Source organism: Nansenia antarctica, assembly GCF_963989245.1.
Source record: "Nansenia antarctica genome assembly, chromosome: 1".
NCBI classification, from domain to species: domain Eukaryota; kingdom Metazoa; phylum Chordata; class Actinopteri; order Argentiniformes; family Microstomatidae; genus Nansenia; species Nansenia antarctica.
This window is the reverse complement of record NC_137674.1, coordinates 24666327-24682179: the sequence shown is the minus strand read 5'-3', so window position 1 is coordinate 24682179 and position 15853 is coordinate 24666327. Positions and strand designations below refer to the sequence as shown.

The 15853-nt window shown below is 45.7% G+C and overlaps 1 protein-coding gene across 1 annotated transcript in view; it reads right to left on the bottom strand.

Annotated features, from left to right (window-relative positions):
• Positions 1-1561: 1561 nt before the first annotated feature.
• znf106a (zinc finger protein 106a) overlaps positions 1562-15853 on the bottom strand; it is a gene marked incomplete at its 3' end in the record, with an annotated part of 29956 nt that continues 15664 nt past the window's right edge. The window contains exons 7-21 of the mRNA XM_080542648.1: positions 15378-15447; positions 14610-14764; positions 11862-11922; positions 10504-11707; positions 9479-9528; positions 7624-7775; positions 7056-7190; positions 6391-6507; positions 5492-5683; positions 4915-4977; positions 3307-3426; positions 3008-3079; positions 2830-2901; positions 2089-2235; positions 1562-1633 (exon numbers count right to left, since the gene is read on the bottom strand). Coding sequence (XP_080398774.1) covers positions 1562-1633; positions 2089-2235; positions 2830-2901; positions 3008-3079; positions 3307-3426; positions 4915-4977; positions 5492-5683; positions 6391-6507; positions 7056-7190; positions 7624-7775; positions 9479-9528; positions 10504-11707; positions 11862-11922; positions 14610-14764; positions 15378-15447 — 2682 coding nt within the window. The remainder of the gene's footprint in view (positions 1634-2088; positions 2236-2829; positions 2902-3007; positions 3080-3306; positions 3427-4914; positions 4978-5491; positions 5684-6390; positions 6508-7055; positions 7191-7623; positions 7776-9478; positions 9529-10503; positions 11708-11861; positions 11923-14609; positions 14765-15377; positions 15448-15853) is intronic.

Genomic DNA, 15853 nt, shown 5'->3' with positions numbered 1-15853 from the left:
TTACACACGTCTTGAAAGATTTCCCCACCACCCAAGATGGTGGCTGTAAAGACAACTACAGGTTAAAACAAACCCACAACATCTACAACCAAGAGCTGCCGCTACAAGAGAGTGTCAAGACAACAATCATTGATGTTTTGCATTGCTTAAAATTGAATGTAATAAAACATTTTACTTTAAGAAAAGGGTACGATACACCAACTTCAGCATTGTTTTCAATGAGTTGTGTGTCGTCAGGGGTGAGGTATGGCATGGGAGGTGGATTCTGATTCTGTCCTTGAAGTTCTTCCCTCACACACCTCCTCAACACAATCTTATCCTCTAAACTAATGCCCATACTTCAAGCAGAAACCGTTACTATGGAATAGAGCTTCCTAACACCCGCCCTGCTCTGTAAAAAAAAGTCCAAGTAAAAGAGTTCCATAGAAGAGTTACAGCAATATCAAATAATTACTCGTAAGTACAAACCCACCCATTCAGAAAATAGAACAAACAAACACTGATTACTTGAATCTCTCTCATGTCTGTCGACAATGAGGACAAAAGTACACACACACACCAGTTCACACATGGAAACACACCATTCTTTTTTTCGGTGCTCCATCACTGCAAACCCAAATCCCACAAATGGCAATCTTAGACCAACTCACATCAAACTGCACCAATGTCCTTCAACAAACGCCTTAATATCAGTGAGCAACCACAAGAAATAAAACTAGATCGAGGAAAAAAAAGAAAGAAAAAAAAAAACATTCAAAAAATAATTCGCCAACAAAAAAAAGACAATGTTGAGTTTCTTTTTTTTTTTTTTAAATATGGGGAATCACTCAAAAAACGTAGAAATAATTGCACTTAAATCTGTCCCAGAAAAGCTCTGTCATGACAACTCCATGAGATCCCATGCATCCATTTAGCTACACTGCGGTGGCCTAATCTTGTGAGTGACCGATGTTTACAACCACAAAGAAGAAGAAAAAAACAACAACTAAAAAGTAGTGAAGGAAGAAGTTGCTCAACAAGACACTAGCATCACGATTTCACTCAAAACACTCACAATAAAAACATATCCATTAACCCATGCCATACAGTAGCCATAAACGTTTTTAAAACGGTGGTTCGACTATTTTATCGTGTGCAGTGCAGCTGGCTGCTTGAATGGAACACATAACAACCACTCTCTCATACCTGTACCCGAGTTTCTTTTCATTTGAACCGATCTGTGTCATATTCTTTGTCATATTTTGGTCAGTGATACGCAGGACTGACGGCAGAATCAGCGCATAATCACATGACAATGACATGGAAGAGATGTGTTTGCACAACTTGGTAGAAAAACAAAACAAAAAACAAAACAAACACTGCAACATCCCTTCTTCATTTTTCATTACAAATGACAGGTTGGATTCCAACAGAGCGTGTCGTTTTCTGTAACAGGGGGGGGGAGTCACCTGACGCCATTGATTACCCAGAATGCCAGAGAGATCTTCCCAATATGGGAGGAAACGGGGCAAAGCTGAGATGAGGAGGTCGGGGGGGGGGGGGGGGGGGGCGAGACGCTCCCTCAGGCCCTCAGGGCTCCTCTCTTAAGTAAGCTCTCCTCCTCAGCGTGGGTCCGCATGTGCTTGGCCACCCCCTGCAGGGCCGGGGGAGAATGACACCTCAGTAATGTAACACAGGACAGCACAGCCAGAACCAGCACTGGAACCAACACACACACACCAACACACGCACACACACACGAAGACACGAAGGCGCGAGCGCACGCACGCACACACGAAGGCACGCGCACACACACACACCCACACACACACCCACACACACACACACACACGAACACGAACACACACACACACACACACACACACACACACGAACACGAACACACACACACACACACACACACACACACACACACACACGAACACGCACACACTTAAGACCTGTTAGGGCTAGTGTTAGCCTAACCCTAACCCCAGCATGTAAATTGGTAAAAACTGGGGTTTGGATAAGTCTGGGAAAAAAATCTGTTTGTGTTTACGGGTATGTATGTGCCTGTATAGAGAGAGAGGTACAAGAGGTCATACATACCTGCTTTGAGCTGTTGCGTGCGGTGAAAAACTCATCACAGTTCTTCCAGCGGCACTTCAGGGTCTGGAAGTTGGAGCTGACGTGGTCGTTCACCACGTGTTGCTGCAGGTGATCCATCATACCAAAGTTCAGGGAGCAGCCATGCCACTGCAAGACATGAACCACTCCACATAAACACCCTTCATCCACTAAAACATAATGCGTGATGTTAGAATTATAAGGTTCTATCTCCATTATTGTCTATATCTCCATTATTTTAAAAATGTTGACATTTTTGAGTTAGTAATTAATAAAATACAAAGGTTCCATCTCACAAAACATAATGGAATGTAAAAACTTTGACACTCAATATCTCTGAACTACCCTAAACGGAGATAGAACCTTATGATTCTAAGCTCACGAATGTACATTAACAACAACTACCCAAATCCCTCTCACCATAGCAGTAGTAGTTAAGAGTTACTCTTAAAAGCGCTCCAAAGCGCTTTACAACGGCCTCTCATTCACCCATTCACACACACATTCACACACCAATGGCGGCAAGCTACCATGCAAGGCACCGGCCGGCCCGCTCACTCACTGGGAGCAATTTTGGGGTTCAGTGTCTTGCCCAAGGACACTTCGACATGTGGCCAGCCGGGGCTCGAACCGCTGATCTGCCGACCTTGCGATCATTAGACGGCGACTCTACCTCCTGCGCCACAGCCGCCCCTACTTAACCTCCCGGTCCCCCAGTCTTACCCAGCACCGGTGGTTCTGGATCAGGTTCAGCTTCACAGCTCGCACACTGCCGTCATAGCAGCCTGTGTAGATCTGGAGGACGAAGACAAAACAAACAGCCATCAGAGAGATTTTTACTTTTCCAGCAACCTTTTTTTGGGGGGGGAAATTTTTTTTATAAATAGAAAACATTTCTCACCATGCTATTGTGGATAGCCATGCACATGACCATATCCTTGTTCCCACCATACACTTGCAGCCGGTCATGAGACTGTGGGGGGGGGGGGGGCACAGGGGGTATAACATGAATCATCAGATCACCAGGATAGCATCTTTAATATGTTATTATTATATGTTTATATGTTATTATTATATATATTATATCAATATGTTAGAATATTTTAAAAACGTCAGTACTCCCTAATAGAACAGGTGATTACACAATGTGGCAGACCGACCAACCGAGTCTTTAAGACTTCACAGAGGTGACTGACTGACCTGCAGCTCGTAGACGCGGACCAGCTTGTCCAGACTTGCTGTTATCATCACCTTCCCCAGGATGGCCACCCCGGTGACCGCATGGCTGTGGCCTTTGTAGACCCGCACCAACTCTCCAGTCTGTACAGGGACAGGCAGAGAGAGACAGGTAGAGAGAGACAGGCAGAGAGAGACAGGCAGAGAGAGACAGGTAGAGAGAGACAGGTAGAGAGAGACAGGCAGAGAGAGACAGGCAGAGAGAGACAGGTAGAGAGAGACAGGCAGAGAGAGACAGGCAGAGAGAGACAGGCAGAGAGAGACAGGTAGAGAGAGACAGGCAGAGAGAGACAGGCAGAGAGAGACAGGCAGAGAGAGACAGGTAGAGAGAGACAGGTAGAGAGAGACAGGTAGAGAGAGACAGGCAGAGAGAGACAGGCAGAGAGAGACAGGCAGAGAGAGACAGGCAGAGAGAGACAGGTAGAGAGAGACAGGTAGAGAGAGACAGGTAGAGAGAGACAGGCAGAGAGAGACAGGCAGAGAGAGACAGGCAGAGAGAGACAGGTAGAGAGAGACAGGTAGAGAGAGACAGGTAGAGAGAGACAGGCAGAGAGAGACAGGCAGAGAGAGACAGGCAGAGAGAGACAGGCAGAGAGAGACAGGTAGAGAGAGACAGGTAGAGAGAGACAGGTAGAGAGAGACAGGCAGAGAGAGACAGGTAGAGAGAGACAGGTAGAGAGAGACAGGCAGAGAGAGACAGGCAGAGAGAGACAGGTAGAGAGAGACAGGTAGAGAGAGACAGGCAGAGAGAGACAGGTAGAGAGTGACAGGTAGAGAGAGACAGGTAGAGAGACAGGCAGAGAGAGACAGGCAGAGAGAGACAGGTAGAGAGAGACAGGTAGAGAGAGACAGGTAGAGAGAGACAGGTAGAGAGAGACAGGCAGAGAGAGACAGGTAGAGAGAGACAGGTAGAGAGAGACAGGTAGAGAGAGACAGGTAGAGAGAGACAGGTAGAGAGAGACAGGCAGAGAGAGACAGGCAGAGAGAGACCGGTAGAGAGAGACAGGCAGAGAGAGACAGGCAGAGAGAGACAGGTAGAGAGAGACAGGTAGAGAGAGACAGGCAGAGAGAGACAGGTAGAGAGAGACAGGTAGAGAGAGACAGGCAGAGAGAGACAGGTAGAGAGAGACAGGTAGAGAGAGACAGGTAGAGAGAGACAGGTAGAGAGAGACAGGTAGAGAGAGACAGGTAGAGAGAGACCGGTAGAGAGAGACAGGCAGAGAGAGACAGGCAGAGAGAGACAGGTAGAGAGAGACAGGCAGAGAGAGACAGGCAGAGAGAGACAGGCAGAGAGAGACAGGCAGAGAGAGACAGGTAGAGAGAGACAGGCAGAGAGAGACAGGTAGAGAGAGACAGGTAGAGAGAGACAGGTAGAGAGAGACAGGCAGAGAGAGACAGGTAGAGAGAGACAGGCAGAGAGAGACAGGCAGAGAGAGACAGGTAGAGAGAGACCAGAGGAAGGGGAGAGATGATGAGACCCGGGCCAAAAATAGTACATTACAATTGAGTGTGTCCTGGCGGATCAACTTTTTTTTTTATTATAAAAAATGTATAAATAAAAGATTGACTCACATGGATGTTGTGTGCGTGGACAGACTGGTCACTGGAACCGCTGAAGACCAGATCATTAACCACCTGAGGGCAGAAACAAGGACATTAAGATGATGTATGAATCAAAGGGCTTGGAGCACAGTACACACACACACACACACACACACACACACACACACACACACACACATTTTAAGCATTTATTTATGTCCACATAGAAAAAAGACATACAGGGACACAAATACTAACGTTGCAGTTACTACACAATCACAATTCATGGACCAGCGGCATAACTTTTTTTTACACATTTCAGGGGTACAAGTAGCAGCGTCGCCGTCATATATGGCGGCTGCCAATTACAGCAGAGACGGAGCAGTACTTTGCAAGGCGTTTAGCCTTCTTTTTGGGCATCCCCAGTTGTTGGAGCCCTCTTACGACCAACCTGTGTGTATGTCCTAGGCTGCCAAATATGAACACAAGCAGTCTGCATCTGTACCCTAGTTCTGAGATGGTATTCAGGAGAGGTTGGTACACACACACACACACACACACACCCCCCCCCCCCCCCCCCCCCCCACACACACACACACACACGTACCTTCATGCAGAGCACGGTCTTGGTGTGGCCCCCCAGGGTCCGGAGCAGGAGGCCGCTCTTGGCGTCTCTCACGGTGATGGTGCTGTCGTAGGACCCCACCAGCAAGATGCGCCGGGCTCCCTCCTGCGCTGTTGCTAGGCAACTCACTGCACGGGGCCCGTTACACTCGAACACGTCCAGCTGCTTGTTTGTCTGAAGGGCCAATAAAGAAATAAAGAAACCAGATCAATGTTCTGCTAATGTGTCTGATGTGGATTGTCTTTAATGTGTATGATGTGGATTGTCTTTAATGTGTATGATGTGGATTGTCTTTAATGTGTCTGATGTGGATTGTCTTTAATACAAGTGCCCATACAAGACCCGATTGCCCAAATGTGGGTCGATGAAGCTTTAATGTTACAACTGTGTATTTATTTTTTATATTATGTGGTGGCTGTTGTAGAAAAGCAATGTACCATTGGAGGGCGGGGGTTGTGGACTCATTTACCACTGTACAGGGTTTTCCTACTCGGCTTCGCCTCGTGCCACAACCCTGTACCAGTGGTAAATGAGTCCACAACCCCCTTCCTCTCATGGTAATACATTCTAAATATTCCATTTGATGTCATAATGCACTCAAGCAGACATTATACATTGCAGTTAATGGAAGTTCTAGATTGCACAGTAAAATTCTAGAATGATTTACAGAAATCATTCTACTCCTGAAAATTAGTGACATTTGTTTAGAGTCTACCTGACGCCAAATCTGGTCAAATCTGAAGTGGTTCCACATCTAAAAATGAAGTTTACAGTCTATAGAAACACTGTAGAAAGTTTCATGCTTTAGTCATAAAATGCACAATTGTTATGCCTATCAGCCTCACTAAGTGGATGTGGCCCGTAAAAGAGGCGGTTCTCACCTTGAGGTCGAAGGTGACCACGGAGCCGTTAGCCAGGCCGGCGTATAGAACCTTCCAGCGACTGCGGAGACACAGGACCCGGTCTGGCAGAGAGAACTGCGCCACACACTCCCGCGTCTACAGAGAACATTACGTTACGTTATACAACAGTTAGTTCCGACCAAGTCATTTGAGTGGACAAGAGGCATTCCATGAGTGCTGATATACAGTATAACAGCACTGGGACTTTTAACTATATGTATCCCTCCGCCGCACAGATGTTCTACTAAATGACCGTTAATTAGACTACATTGTTTGTGTTCAGGTTACTAGGCAACAGTCCATTTGAAGTTCAGTTGCGGAACTATTTTTTTGTTTATTTTTATGGTTAAATAAACAAACAAATCATAATCTGTTGTTGCTTATTTCTGTTAACTAATAAATTGCGCTGTAGAACTGTTGTATAAAATCAATATCACACTCGAGGTCGTGCTGTTATACTGAATATCAGCACGGCTGTGATTGTCTTCCTACTCGGCCTGCGGCCTCGTACCTACGACCCAATCACAGCCGTGCTGATATTCAGTATAACACACTCCCTCTCGTGTGATATTGCTTAATGATCCTTCTAAAAAGAGTCAAAGCAAAAAGCTCCAGACATGTTTATATTGCAGCAGATGTCTGACCGTGAGGCTGTAGCAGCGGATGGTCTGATCACTGGAGCCAGAGTACAGGCGCTGTTGGAGAAACGGTCCAGTCGACACCACCAGACAGTTCACCTTGTGGCTGTGGCCCTCAAACACGGCCGTACACTTCCGGCTCTGCGGGAGAAGAGAGAGAAGAGCGATGTCTTACATGAGCACGGTCAAACGGTTCGGTTGTATTTGTGTGACTGTTCAATGTTTGAATCTTTTATAATTTTTTGAATTCACATTGTAGACATTTATCAATATACACACATCGTGAGCTTAGAATGATATGGTTCTATCTCCGTTTAGGGTAGTTCAGAGATATTGAGCGTCAAAGTTTTTACATTCCATTATGTTCTGTGAGAGGGAACCGTTGTATTTTATTAATTACTAACTCAAAAATGTCAACATTTTAAAAATAACACCACACAGGCATTAATAAACACCTAATGGATCAGATTATGTAAAGAAACTCAATTTTGACAAATTGAGATAGAACCTTATAATTCTAACATCACAAATATACACATATTAGCCTTGATAAGGAACATAGCAGCAGACTCACCACCAGGTTGAAGGCCCTGACGGTGCGGTCCCCGGAGCAGGTGTACAGCATCCCGTTGTGGATCTGCATGGCGTTCACCGTCTCCTGGTGACCCTCAAACACCACTTCTGTGGCAATGTCGTCCTCCCCCGGGTCTGACGTTATATCCACTACTACATACACATATGTTACGGTACATGTGGGAAAACTAGGGTTAGGGTTAGGTGCTACGTCGACTTGGTACATGCTGGCATGTCTAACCCTACCCCTAACCCTACCCATAACCCTAACCCTAGCACCTAACCCTAACCCTAACCCTAACCCTAACCCTAACCCTAGCACCTAACCCTAGTTTTCCCACATGGACCGTATTCCCACATGTACCGTAACATATATATACACACACATACATACACAGGCAGATACACTATGGACGATCTCATGTGATAGCAGCTGGTGAATGCGGTGAACAAGTCGACAATCGATCAAAATGTTCAGACTTTTATTTATTTCTGAAAAACGTTTCAACGTTGTTGAAAAATCAATAACAACACTCGCTAGTCAGTCAAAACATTGCAATGCAATATTATTATATTTCAATGAAATATCCTCCATACCGATTGTATCAAGGACCCATACGGACATCTACATAAGTCATTCTGTAACTGTTCATCATCAACCAAGTCATTTCAATCATGTGACCTCATGAGCGGGCTTACATTTGATCTCTCGTGAGCTTAGAATGATACGGTTCTATCTCGGTTTAGAATGATAAGGTTCTATCTCCGTTTAGAAGGTTCTATCTCCGTTTAGAATGATACGGTTCTATCTCCGTTTAGAAGGTTCTATCTCCGTTTAGAATGATAAGGTTCTATCTCCGTTTAGAAGGTTCTATCTCCGTTTAGGGTAGTTCAGAGATATTGAGCGTCAACGTTTTTACTTTCCATTATGTTTTGTGAGATGGAACCTGTCAACATTTTTAAAATAACACCACACAGGCATTAATAAACACCTAATGGATCAGATTATGTAAAAAACTAAATTGTGACCAAAAATGGAGATAGAACCTTATAATTATAACGTCACACTCTGTCTGCATAGGGAGTGCATGAGGAGTGGGAGAGGAGGGCAATCAACATGCTTAAGTTAATTATACACTCAAAACCATGCTTGTTTATCATGGGTCTAACCATCCATCCACTCTTAGACAAAAAGTTAAGTTAGTCAGATTATTGGTACTCTATAACATCTAGAAATACCTTGAAAATACCCTTAAAAAGGTTTTGTTGTGATTTTATATCATTTTATACTGAGAAATGTAAGTCTCTCTACAGTTTGGCGAATCTAGCAGCACTCAAGGAAGGCCCATTTCCTTCCTGGAAGGGATGGGCCAAGATCTGTGGCTCTGTGAATAATTCTGACTATGGACAGGGCCCATAACTTGTGTAATCACAGATTTGTATAATATGATTGGTCCCCAAGAATAGTGACCTCATGACCAAGCACAGCTTTTTGGCTTTCGCTTCTTGCTTATTGGTCTGCTCGTTTCTCTCTGCGCTCATGTAAACCTAACCCTTTGCTTGATTTAAGCTCTTTGTGCTTTATAAGTTTTACTCAATCTATTAAGAATCAATTAAATCAACAACAGTTTCTATGGACTATTTTGGTCAGGGTGTCTAATTATGTCTGCTAAGTCTTTGCTAAGACAATTATGATTAAAACAGATTGAATTCCAGACCACAAGTGGATAAATACAATATCTAGGTGTGTCTGGATGTGCTGTGTCTCTGTTCTCATTTATTATCTCCATGGGGAAATGCATATCCTACTAAAAAGCAGCAGATCTTCATATCCCAACTAACAGTGTTCGACGTACCCGAGGACCGTTTGGACACTTTCACAGATGTCAGGGGCAGCTGGACGTCACTGTGGGAGAAGGGGCAGACATGTCAGGAGGATTCCCATAGGAGGCGGGGTGGAAGACAGACAGCATGGGTTCTAAAAGTGTCTGTCACATGACAACCACATGAAAGGAGCCCCTAGGTTACAGAGCCACATGACTTAGACAAGCAGTATGTAGTTACCCTCTCACATATCAGTATGTATCCAGTGGTCTCACATATCAGTATTCGTGGTATTCAGAATGTGGGGGCGGCTGTGGCGCAGGAGGTAGAGTCGCCGTCTAATGATCGCAAGGTTGGCACAGCTTGCCGCCATTGGTGTGTGAATGTGTGTGTGAACGGGTGAATGAGAGGCCGTTGTAAAGCGCTTTAGAGCAGGTTTGGAGCAGCAAAAAAGGCGCTATATAAGTGCAGTGTAGGAGTGACGGCAATAACTGGACGATGTAGTCGGTTTGCCGGTAGAAAAACAATCATGTGCTTTATTCTCACTCTCTGCATGCGTACTGACAACAACAACATTCATTCATCTCTGTCCCACTTATATCCCGTCATATCACCCGCTAAGCAGCCTGGGTGATTGAGTAAACACAAACATATCAACAGTGCTTTGTACAAGGCTGGAACGCCGTGAATTACGAATACTCTGCTCGCTAACGAGCGGTCACTACAGCAGTCCATTTACCATTTACCATATTCAGAATATCACTGCCAGGCTGCACAACCTTTGAAGGATATATCTTCCTTTACCTACAGGCTTTTAAACAAAACCAACGACCAAATGTGGTACTGTGTGTAGTACTCCAAAAGCCTTTGAATTTGTAAGAGTTGACTAACGGCTTTACTTCAAACACCACTGGACCAAAAAAAAACTCAAATAATGATGTGCAATGCCGAACAAGCACTTAGTACGCCTCAAGTACGTATCAACATCTTTGTGTAAAAACACAAACAAATACTGTAATATAGGGGTTATTATTGACAATGACAAACATAATCTCACCTCTCACATGTCTTGACTATGGTGGACACCTCCATCTCACTGGTGGAGGTGACCTCATTGCAGGCCAACTTGGGCAACTCTGCCACGGGGGAGACTGAGACCGGGGCTGGGGGATGATGGGCGTCAGGCGGTGGAGCGGTCACCTCCATGTGTCCGTCCTCCGGGTCGGACGTGTCGATGTTGACCACCTCCGCCGGAGCCGCCTGGGGGAGTTCCACCATCTCCAGGGACGAGTCCGAGTCCTCCTGCCCAGGTTTAGTGCCGCCTGGAGACGCTGGTCCTCCCAGGGCCTCCTCCTCCCTGTCCATGTCCACGTCCTCTCCTGCGGGAGGAGGAGGCGTGGAGGTGCTGACCAGGAAGCTGCTGGCTTTCCTCCGCACGGTCCGGAGCCGTCTGACGGGGCGGGAGGTCATGGAAGTCTCCCCGTCCAGTTCCGTGTCGCTGTTCTCCTGCTGCTCCGCCCCCCCCTGGGCCTTCCTCAATACCCTCTTCTTCTTCAGCTTCCTCACACGTTTGCCGTTCTTCGGCTCGGGCTGGGGGGGAGGGAGAAATGGCGATGGGGGGATGGCTAATTGGGTGGAGACGGGGTGGGGGACCGGGGAGGGTTCGGATGGAGGCGGTGAGGCGGCTGTGGGATCCGGGGCACCGGAGGCTCTGGATCCCCTGCGGCTGGTCGGCAGCGGAGCTGGGTGGGGTTTGGAGTCTGCGGGGAGTCGGTCTTGGGTGACCTGAACACCCCTCTCCGTCGACTGGTCCATGCCCGACAAGCTCTCCTTACATTCCGCAGACGCTCTCAGGCCGTCCAGAGGGTGGTGGTCGAGGCTCGCTTTGCGACTCTCAGGTCTTCTGCCAGCGACAGACTGGCGGTGGAGGGCAGCTGTGGGAGGCTCGGGTGTTGTGCTGTGAGCTCCGTGGACCGTACTCTCTACAGGGTGTGGTGGGTCGGTAGTCACAGTGCCAGGGGACAGGGGCTCCTGTTTGACAACAACTGACTGTGTCCAGGAATCGCTCTGGCCAGGGGTCGGGGGAGGGGGGGGAGTAGGACACTGTGGGAGCTGGCGTAGAGGACCCGGGGAAGTCTGGCGGGGGCAGGGGCCAGGAGCGGAGGGGTCAGCTACAGGTGAGAGCATGTGTACTTCTGTGGTAACTGTAATCTCCTCTTCCATCTCCTTCACTTTGGGTTCAGCAGTGCTTTCCAAGTTACCTGAACAAGAAAAAGAAAAAAGAAAGTTCTGAAACAAGTATTTTTTAAAAGTAACAAAACAAGTCAAAGATATCTTTAACTACATAAATGACATAATTTGATAACCATTTAATAATCACTTAAAAAAATCTGCCACAGCTTGCGAAGCTCTCACCTTGCATCCCTTGAAGTAACTCGATGCGCTTGGTTCTAAGGGTGCTCATCTCCATGGACACCTGAGAAACCATCAAAAGAAATACTCAGTTAATCTCAGTAAAAAAAAAAAGAGAGCTTAAAATGGTTTATTTTCAGTTGATGGTGACTACATTTACATTTCTGGCATTTCGTGACGTTATAATTATATGGTTCTATCTCCATTTTTGTCAAAATTGAGTTTTTTACATAATCTGATCCATTAGGTGTTTATTAATGCCTGTGTGGTGTTATTTTTAAAATGTTGACATTTTTTAGTTAGTAATTCATAAAATACAAAGGTTCCATCTGACAAAACATAATGGGATGTAAAAGCTTTGACGCTCAATATCTCTGAACTAGCCTAAACGGAGATAGAACCTTATGATTCTATGCTCACGATTTAGCAGACGCCTTATTCCAAAGCGATTTACAAATCAATACATTTGACTAAAGCAAGTGAATCATCAATCCACCAGTCGTAGCAGGAAGAGTAATCCAGCTCAGGCCCGGGGCCATTGATAGGGGTAGTTTTTTTTAATATAGACACTGGAGAAACAGAGAAACCGTACAAGGGGGGCAATAGAAGTTTTTAGGGGACACAGTAAAGGGGAAAAAGCGGGTGTCTTCAGAAGAGACGCAGTGCTGGGGGACAGTAGAAGTCTCAGGAGGAGCAGTTAAGGTGTAACCTGAAGAGACGGAGGTCTTCAGTCTATGACGGAAGATGACTACAGGGCTGAGGTGAATTTTCCTGTTGCTTCACCACTAGGAGGCGCTGGACCTCTATGTAAGCTGCCTGCAGGGCAGCCCGGACCTGGATGTACACCCATCTCTTCAGGTTACACCTTAACTGCTCCTCCTGAGACATCCACTACCCCCCAGCACTGTGTCTCATGAGACACCCGCTATTCCTCTTTAATGTGTCCCTTATGACTTCTATTGCCCCCCTTGTACTGTTCTCCCCTTGTACTGTGTCTATACAGTATATCTCAAAAGTGAGTACACCGTTTAGATTTTTGCAAATATTCTGTTATATCCTTTCAGGGGATAACATTATCCTACTGAAACTTTGATATAACTTAAAGTAGTCAGTGTGCTGCTTGAATAACAGTATAGATTTATTGTCCTTTGAAAATTACTCAGTACACAGCTGTTAATGTCTAAACAGCTGGCAACAAAAGTGAGTACACCCCATAGTGAACATGTCCTAATTGTGCCCAATTATGTTGTTTTCCCGCCCTGGTGTCATGTGACTCATTAGTGTTACATGGATTCAGGTGTAAATGATAAGCAGGGCTGTTAAATTTGGTGTTTTGGGCACAATTCTCTCTAAATGCTGGACAACATGGCACCTTATGGCAAGGAACTCTCTGAGCGGCTGAAAAAAAGGATTATTGCGCTTCACAAAGATGGCCTTGGCTATAAGAAGATTGCCAACACCCTGAAAATGAGTTGCAGCACAGTGGCTAAGATCATACAGCGGTTTTCCAGGACAGGTTCCACTCGGAACAGGCCTCACCAGGGTCGACCAAAGAAGTTGAGTCCACGTGCTCAGCGTCATATCCAGAGGTTGGTTTCCAAAAATAGACGTGCGAGTGCTTCCAGCATTGCTGCAGAGGTTGCAGAAGTGGGATGTCAGCCTGTCAGTGCCCAGACCATACACCGCACACTGCATCAAATCGGGTTCTTCTGAAACCGATGCATAAGAAAGCCCGCAAACAGTTTGCTGAAGACAATGAATCCAATAACATGAGTTACTGGAACCATGTCCTGTGGTCTGATGACCAAAATAAACCTGTTTGGGTCAGATGATGTCCGGCGTGTGTGGCGGCACCCTGGTGAGGAGTACCAAGACAAATGTGTTTTGCCTACAGTCAAGCATGGTGGTGGCAGCATCATGGTCTGGGGCTGCATGAGTGCTGCCGGCACTGGGGAGCTGCATTTCATTGAGGGACACATGAATTCCAATATATACTGTGACATCCTGCAGCAGAGCATGATCCCCTCTCTTCGGAAACTGGGCCGTAGGGCAGTTTTCCAACATGATAATGACCCTAAACACACCTCCAAGATGACAACGGCCTTGCTGAAGAAGCTGAAGGTTAAGGTGATGGACTGGCCAAGTATGTCTCCAGACCTAAACCCAATTGAGCACATGTGGGGCATCCTCAAGAGGAAGGTGGAGGAGTGCAAGGTGTCTAACATCCGTGGGCTCCGTGATGTCGTCATGGAGGAGTGGAAGAAGATTACAGAAGCAACCTGTGCAGCTCTGGTGAATTCCATGCCCAGGAGGGTTAAAGCAGTGCTAGATAACAATGGTGGTCACACAATTAGACATTAACAGCTGTGTACTGAGTAATTTTCAATGGACAATAAATCTATACTGTTATTCAAGCAGCACACTGACTACTTTAAGTTATATCAAAGTTTCATTAAGATAGTGTTATCCCCTGAAAGGATATGACAGAATATTTGCAAAAATCTAAAGGGTGTACTCACTTTTGAGATATACTGTATATATAAATAAAGATTTTTCTTTTTTTACGCTATCACTGAGACTGCCAATGGCCCCGGGCCTGAGCTGGATTACTCTTCCTGCTACGACTGGTGGATTGATGATTCACTTGCTTAGTATTCAAATGTATTGATTGTAAGTCGCTTTGGAATAAGGCGTCTGCTAAATGCCAAAAATGTAAAATGTAAGATGACCACAGGGGTGAGGTGAATGTACCTGTTGCTTGACCACTAGGAGGCGCTGGACCTCTATGTATGCTGCCTGCAGGGCGGCGCGGGCCTGGATGAGGCTGCTGTCCACCGTCTGCAGGGAGCGGCTCAGCTCCTCCTCCCGCAGAGAGACGGTGAGCAGCTGGTCCACCTGTAGGCGCTCTGCAGCACAAACAGTGTTACTGAGCAGTCACTCTCAAAACCATAGCAGGGTTCCTCCCACACCTTCTGAAACATCACATTCAAGCACCTTTCAAGGACTTTCAAGACTCAATTCCCTCAAATTCAAGGACCCAACACGGCATAGTTTGAGACAGATCTAGATGAGAATTTATATAATAGTAACTATCCGCTCACAGACAACAATTAAAAAGAGAGGCTTGAATGTGTGAACACTAGACGGTCTCTTGCCTTCTCTACCACAGCAACACTTCTCTACCAAGTTAAGCAATACAGAGACTTATTTACTAGTTGACGAGCTGAGTAAAACATTTTTGAACATAGATATTTTTTTTAGAGAGAGAGAGAGGGGAATTCAAGCACTTTCAATGACCCATGTCTATTTTCAAAAACTTTTAAGACCTTGATTTTTTATTTATTTTTTTCCAATTCACAAACTTTCAAGGATTTCAAGGACCCATGGGAATGCCCTGTCATATATTAAAGAACACAATTCCATAGATAGACAGTGCCTAGATTACAGATTACAGATTACTAGATTACAGTAAACACAAGCCACACTAAAACAGTTACGAGAGTCAAGAAGGATACTCACCTTTCTTTGACTTTATTTTCCTTCTTTTATTCTTTCTTTCTAAACTAGGAATTTCTGGGGATGGAATGTCCTAAAAGAAAAAAAGAAAGAAAACATAGAGGCATTAGTATCACGTCAATCCATTTGCATCAATCATCAATCAGTATACAGGGCTCGACATTAACACCGTTTTACTTGTCCGGAGCAAGTAAAACTTTCGCCGGGTTTGTTTGCGCGAGCACGACGACGCTGCTAGATCCATTTTTACCTGTGTGCAGGAAGAACAACAGACGGCGCAGGCGCCAGACCAGACTAGATGATCGTGAGTGAAGATATTATCAAAGCGTACTCGCCTGTCGATCACCCGTACGCTTTGATAATATATTCACTCACGATCATCTAGTCTAGTCTGGCACCTGCGCAGTCTGTTGTTCTTCCTGCACACAGGTAAACATATCCGGGATCTAGCAGCATCGTCGTGCTCGTGCAAATAAACC